This window comes from Aegilops tauschii, chromosome 3, assembly GCF_002575655.3.
Source record: "Aegilops tauschii subsp. strangulata cultivar AL8/78 chromosome 3, Aet v6.0, whole genome shotgun sequence".
NCBI classification, from domain to species: domain Eukaryota; kingdom Viridiplantae; phylum Streptophyta; class Magnoliopsida; order Poales; family Poaceae; genus Aegilops; species Aegilops tauschii.
Window position 1 is genome coordinate 179,313,173 of NC_053037.3, and position 6,496 is coordinate 179,319,668.

The window sequence follows — 6,496 nt, forward strand, 5'->3', positions numbered from 1 at the left end:
GCGACTGATAGTCCACGGCCTTAACGCCATCGCCGTCCTGGCTGATCTACGTACTCCTCGCGTAGACGCCACGAACTCGACATCGTCGCACCTTTCAACGCTCACCAGGGCCGCTGCCCTGGGACCCCCTACGAGGTATATGAATGAGCACTCCTTCCCTAAATCCAAGCCATTGGAGCCACCATTAGAGCTCCAAAGGTTGTTCTGTGTCTGAAGGAAGAAGATAAGACGATGCGTTATTTGCGTTTAGGCTTTAGTGGAATAGGCCTTGGGCCGATGATCAATCAATGCGAATAGGCCTTAGGCAAGGAACCGCACCTTTTGAGCAGGAATTAGCCTCTTTCCCTTAAAAAATTGTAATTAGGGTCTTCTTTTTGGAAGATGGAACTAACAAATTGATGATGCAGTACATGCACTTGCATCTCACACCTTGGTGATAGGACGCGACATGGATGTTATATTTCGTTTTCACTGCTTTGTATCAGGTACTAATCCGTCTATTTTCAAATACATGTTTAAATCCAGGGTTAAAAAGATTCCATGATTAAGAAATAATAACTAACTGTTTTATGACCATGAAATTCTTGGCATCCTATTTTGGTCTTAATATTTTCATATAAGCTTATTATAGTTGTCATAACATAAATATATGACTGCTAACTGAAATAATAAAAACAAATCCAAGATTACACGTGCGTTGCAGGTGCGTATTTACTAGTAATCCAAAACACACCACACGGAACCTACGTCATAGCATGCGCGGAATGCTACAACATGCATAAGAAGACGGGGATTAAAAATGGTCGTATCGATCGTGAACGTTGACATGTCCGGATAAGATCTCACCGCACAGTGGAGCAACTTGTCGGCTGGTCGCCGTCAGGACGGCAAGGCCGGGCGCCGGCTGGTCGCCTCGTGCACCAACCGCCGCTAGCTCCTGAGGCCATCAAGGGCTGGTTAACAAAAAGGCCGCCTCACTTGGTTCGAGTCTTATCCGTCGCCTCACGCCCGATCGTGCTTATCTGGACGCCAAATCGACTGCGTGCTCGGTCCTCATCATTGCCACACAGTAACCGATCTCTTAACTAGTCCAACTGGTAGCGGTTCTGGATAGGCGCCAGCAAAAAAGCTCAGCCCGTCCCAGTAACTTGCATCTGACGTGGCGCCTTGCATGACGCGTCATCGCAGCAGAAACATCCCACTTGGACACTGCTCTTGCTAGGCGCCAGGGGTACCGTCACTTCAATATTGTGTCTGACGTGGCGCCTTGTATGAGGCGTAATCACAGTTACTACTCGCCATTTTGACTACGTGTAAACCAGCACTGTGCGTGATAACAACATTTGAGTTGTCCGAACAGAGTTGAGTTGTGTTCCCGCGCCGCGCCGCGCCTATAAGAAAGACTTCTCAAACCTTTTTGGACATCAAGAGGCGGCAAGCAACCGAACCGACCGAGAACGCGAAAGTGCATCTCCATCGAGCGATCGGTCGGCGCATGGATCCGCGGTGCAGCCAGCAGTGGGAGAGCTCGATGGAGGACGTGTCGACGCCGCTGCTGCCTCTGCATGACGACGGCAGGGCGGACGGGCGCTCGTGCTCGGCCCTCAGCTCGCTGCTCGCCAACAAGTACCTCGCGATCGCGGCGGGGCCGCTGGCGTCGGCGCTGATCTGCGCGTTTGTGGACTTCGGCCACGGGCGCGGCGCGGCGCGCAACATGCTGGGCGCGCTGGCGTGGGTGTTCATCTGGTGGCTCACCGACGCCGTGCCGCTCGGCGTGGCGTCCATGGCGCCGCTGTTCCTCTTCCCCGCGTTCGGCATCTCCTCGTCGGACGCCGTCGCCAAGGCCTACATGGACGACGTCATCTCCCTTGTCCTCGGTAGCTTCATCCTCGCGCTCGCCATCGAGCACTACAACATCCACCGCCGCCTCGCCCTCAACGTACGCACGCTCGATCGATCGTCGAACGAACGATTACTTGAAGAAAAACGAACTAATAATAAAGGTTGTATAACGCGCATGCAGATCACGTCGCTCTTCTGCGGGGACCCGGTGAGGCCGCCGCTGCTGCTGCTGGGCATCTGCGGCACCACCATGTTCATCAGCATGTGGATCCACAACACGCCCTGCACCGTCATGATGATGCCGGTGGCGACGGGGATCCTGCAGCGGTTCCCGCGCGGCCAGGCGGCGTCCTCGTCCGCCGACGCGCACGAGGTCCGGCGGTTCTCCAAGGCGGTGGTGCTCGGCGTCATGTACGCGTCCACCATCGGCGGGATGTCGACGCTGACGGGCACGGGCGCCAACATCATCCTGGTGGGGATGTGGTCGACCTACTTCCCCGAGCAGCGGCCCATCACCTTTAGCTCCTGGATGTCCTTCGGCTTCCCCGTCGCGCTTGTCCTGTTCGCGGCGCTCTGGGTCACGCTCTGCCTCATGTACTGCTCCAGCAACACCGGAAGAGCGCTTTCGGCTTACCTCGACAGGACCCATCTCAGGAGGGAGCTCAGCTTGCTTGGTACGTGCTCTCTCTTTCTTTTCTAGCTTGGTCAAACCATGTTGCTTCGCTTCAGGACCAACATGCTTTGGTCAGTGGTCAACTCTTTGGCTTTCTGGTCAGTGTTAAACTGATTATTAACCTGTTATCTGATGGCTGTTCTGCTTTCTTATCCGCAGGTCCAATGGCTTTTGCAGAGAAGATGGTTCTAGCCATTTTTGGGGTATGTTTCTACATTCTCAGCCACTACAAAGTTGTATCCATTCTGTTTGGCTTATTGAGCAAATATAAACGAAGTGAAAAATGAGTTCTTGCAGGGCCTAATTGTGCTGTGGATGACGAGGAGCCTGACAAACGACATACCTGGGTGGGGAGTCCTCTTCCACGGGAAAGTTGGGGATGGAACAGTCACCGTAAGAGCACCGATGCATGATACCGCACGCAGCTTTTGAACAGACAAATCTGCCGCACGAGCTCACTGGATATGTCGTATCGACTTACTAATGCAGATCATGATGACGACTCTGCTCTTCATAATCCCCAACGGCAAGGGCGGCGGCGAGAAGCTCATGGACTGGGGCAAGTGCCGGAAGCTGCAGTGGAACATCATCCTCCTCCTCGGCGCGGGCTTCGCCATCGCCGAGGGCTTCAAGGCGAGCGGCCTGACGGACATACTCTCGGAGGGGCTGGGCTTCCTGAGGGGCGCGCCGCCGCTGGTGATCGCGCCCGTGGCGTGCGTCTTCAGCGCCGCCATCACGGAGTTCACGTCCGACGACGCGGCCACCACCCTGGTCCTGCCGCTGCTGGCGGAGCTGGGAAAGACCATCGGCGTGCACCCGCTGCTGCTCATGGTCCCCGGCACGGTCGGCGCGCAGCTGTCGTACCTGCTGCCCACCGCCTCGCCGCCCAACGTCGTCGGGTTCGGCACCGGCTACATCACCATCAAGGACATGGTGCTCACCGGAATACCGATCAAAGTGGTGGGCGTTGCAACTCTCGCCGTCCTACTGCCAACGCTAGGTATCTAAATTAACTTGCAGTCCTTGCCCTACCATTAACACTGACCATGACAGTACTGCCGATGCTCCTGTCCTTACTACTTGCCCCCCTTTTTCTTATTGTCTTGTGCAGGTTCTGTGGTTTTTGGCATGGATCAGAAGTTGTAGGAACTCGAGCAAAATTCAAGTGCTCTGCGCATTTCAAATTGTAGAATTGGTTATCCTCTGCCTTGAAAGAACAGGAGCTCGGCCTATTGCTATGAGAGGGGGAAGGACTTCTCCTGTACATTTTAGACAACAGATTATGCAGTAGGATGTTTAGGTTGTACTACTATACTGTACTCCCTCTGTCCCAAAATAAATGTCTTAAGTTTAGTACAACTTTGTAATAAAATTAGTACAAAGTTGAGACATTTATTTTATTTTGGGACAGAAGGAGTATACAGTACACACTATGTATAACAAACACCATTGCCTCATGTGTTTTTTGAATGGTGCCTCCTGTACACTGGATTGGAACTCTGTACATTTCCTCATGTGGTTGTACACGGTTCCGATCCCACGCAAGTTTCAACATTTTGTATGGATCACCTAGGAGAGGGGTCGGGAATGTGTACTGAATTATATTTCTTAGATGTCTTTGGATGGGTGGTGATTGCGTGGAGACGAAGATTCTTCTTCCTCGTCGGTATGATTTTCTGTTGTTGTTCTTCCTTCTTCTTTGTGCTGCTGCCGAAGGGATGTCCTGCTTTGCTTGGGTGGTTGGTCCGGCTGTGGCGCCGAAGCCGGATCCTATTTTTTTTCCACCTGGAAAGGGCGCATATAGTGGTATTGAAAACCACAAGACGGCGAAGGCTGGTGCAAGCGTGTTTGATGCACATGCGTGCCCTTGTTTTTTCGGTGCCGGAGAGAAGAAGTGGGGGAGCAGCATGGCAGTGATTATGCCGTTATTGAATATCAGGACCTGCTTGTGTCTGAATGCCATATATTATGTTGTAGGGGTCTCCTCGCAAAGTTCAGGGATGATGACACAGAGCTTAAGAAGTCTTTGCATTTTGCTGGTTGTTTTAGGATGCTCTCTGTTATTCTAGTTTTTAATGCGTGCGTTAGGTGTGCTTGGTCGGGTTAAGAACTTTATATTATGTCGTGATTTGAATACAAGCATACTTTCTCAAAAAAGATGTCAGACCATTTGCACTAAGAGAAATGTTACACCTACGTAACAATTCCTACGTGAACAACGCCCACGGGACACTAGTTGACAACTTGACATTATCTAGCCCTGCAGCTCTCCCCCTATCCCCGTCGTAGGCCGCTCCGGCTGCGGCGGCCACCGCCTTCTCCACCGCCATGGTCCACTCTGGACACGACGGCCACCATATCACTGCTGGCCATCCCGGTGGTAGTTGTTCACTGGAACTACGTCGGTGTTTCCCCCAAGAGGAGAGGATGATGTAGTACAACAACGGTAAGAATTTTCCTCAGTTATGAAACTAAAGTATCGAACCAGTAGAAGAACCAAGCAATCACAACGTAAGTAGCACCTGCACACAAATAACAACACCTCGCAACCCGACGTGTTAAAGGGGTTGTCAATCCCTTCCGGGGTACGGCGCCTCAAGATAGACAAACGAACGTGAGGTAAATTGTAATAGATTGAAATAATAGATCGTAAATAAATAAAAATGTAGCAAGATATTTTTGTATTTTTTAGTTTAATAGATCTGAATGAAAACGCAAAGGAAAAGTAGATCGCAAGGCAAATATATGAGAAATAAGACCCGGGGGCCGTAGGTTTCACTAGTGGCTTCTCTCGAGAAAAATAGCAAACGGTGGGTAAAGAAATTACTGTTGGGCAATTGATAGAACTTTAAATAATCATGACGATATCCAGAAAATGATCATTACATAGGCATCACGTCCAAGATTAGTAGACCGACCCCTGCCTGCATCTACTACTATTACTCCACACATCAATCGCTATCCAGCATGCATCTAGTGTATTAAGTTCATAGAAAAACGGAGTAATGCAATAAGAACGATGACATGATGTAGACAAGATCCGTTTATCTATATGGCGGTAGATATAGATCTCGTCTTTTTATCCTTAGTGGCAATGATACATACGTGTCGGTTCCCCTTCTGTCACTGGGATCAAGCACCGTAAGATCGAACCCACTACCGGGCACCTCTTCCCAATGCAAGATAAATAGATCAAGTTGGCCAAACAAAACCCAAATATCAGAGAAGAAATATGAGGCTATAAGATATCATGCATATAAGAGATCAAAGAAACTCAAATAACTTTCATGGATATAAAAAGATATAACTGATCATAAACTCAAAGTTCATCAGATCCCAACAAACACACCACAAAAGAGTTACATCATATGGATCTCCAACAGACCATTGTATTGAGAATCAGCGAGAGAGAGAGAGAGAGAGAGAGAGAGAGAGAGAGAGAGAGCCATCTAGCTACTAACTACGGACCCGAAGGTCTACAAAGAACTACTCACGCATCATCGGAGAGGCACCGATGGAGGTGGTGAACCCCTCCGTGATGGTGTCTAGATTGGATCTGGTGGTTCTGGACTCTGCGGCGGCTGGATGAATATTTCGTCGACTCCCCTAGGGTTTCTGGAATATTAGGGTATTTATAGAGCAAAGAGGCGGTCCGGGGGATGCCCGAGGTGGGCACAACCCACCAGGGCGCGCTTGGGCCTCCTGGCGCGCCCTGGTGTATTGCGCCCCCCTCGGGGCACTTCCCAGGTGCAACCAGGGCCCATTGCCTTCCTTCTGGCCCATAAAAATCACAAAAATAGTTTCGGGGCATTTGGACTCTGTTTGATATTGATTTCCTGCGACATAAAAAACATGCAGAAAACAGCAACTGGCACTTGGCACTATGTCAATAGGTTAGTACCAAAAATAATATTAAATGACTATAAAATGATTATAAAAAATCCAAGATTGATAATAAAACTGAAGGAAATATGCCCTAGA

At 50.2% G+C, this 6,496-nt stretch overlaps 1 protein-coding gene across 1 annotated transcript; it reads left to right on the forward strand.

Annotated features, from left to right (window-relative positions):
- The first annotated feature begins 1,414 nt into the window (after positions 1-1,414).
- LOC109777584 (tonoplast dicarboxylate transporter) lies at positions 1,415-3,972 on the forward strand. Its single transcript, XM_020336199.4, has 6 exons — positions 1,415-1,939; positions 2,024-2,516; positions 2,675-2,718; positions 2,813-2,908; positions 3,005-3,515; positions 3,627-3,972. Exons 1-6 carry the CDS (start codon positions 1,496-1,498, stop codon positions 3,659-3,661), a joined length of 1,623 nt encoding a protein of 540 aa, XP_020191788.1. The 5' UTR covers positions 1,415-1,495; the 3' UTR covers positions 3,662-3,972.
- Positions 3,973-6,496: the final 2,524 nt, after the last annotated feature.

Bases quoted from the DNA above. Each gene is read 5' to 3' on its own strand.
- LOC109777584 (XM_020336199.4), top strand. From the start codon at position 1,496: ATGGATCCGCGGTGCAGCCAGCAGTGGGAGAGCTCGATGGAGGACGTG. The intron at 1,940-2,023 runs GTACGCACGCTC...ACGCGCATGCAG, and splicing joins ACCGCCGCCTCGCCCTCAAC to ATCACGTCGCTCTTCTGCGG. The intron at 2,719-2,812 runs GTATGTTTCTAC...GAGTTCTTGCAG, and splicing joins TGGTTCTAGCCATTTTTGGG to GGCCTAATTGTGCTGTGGAT.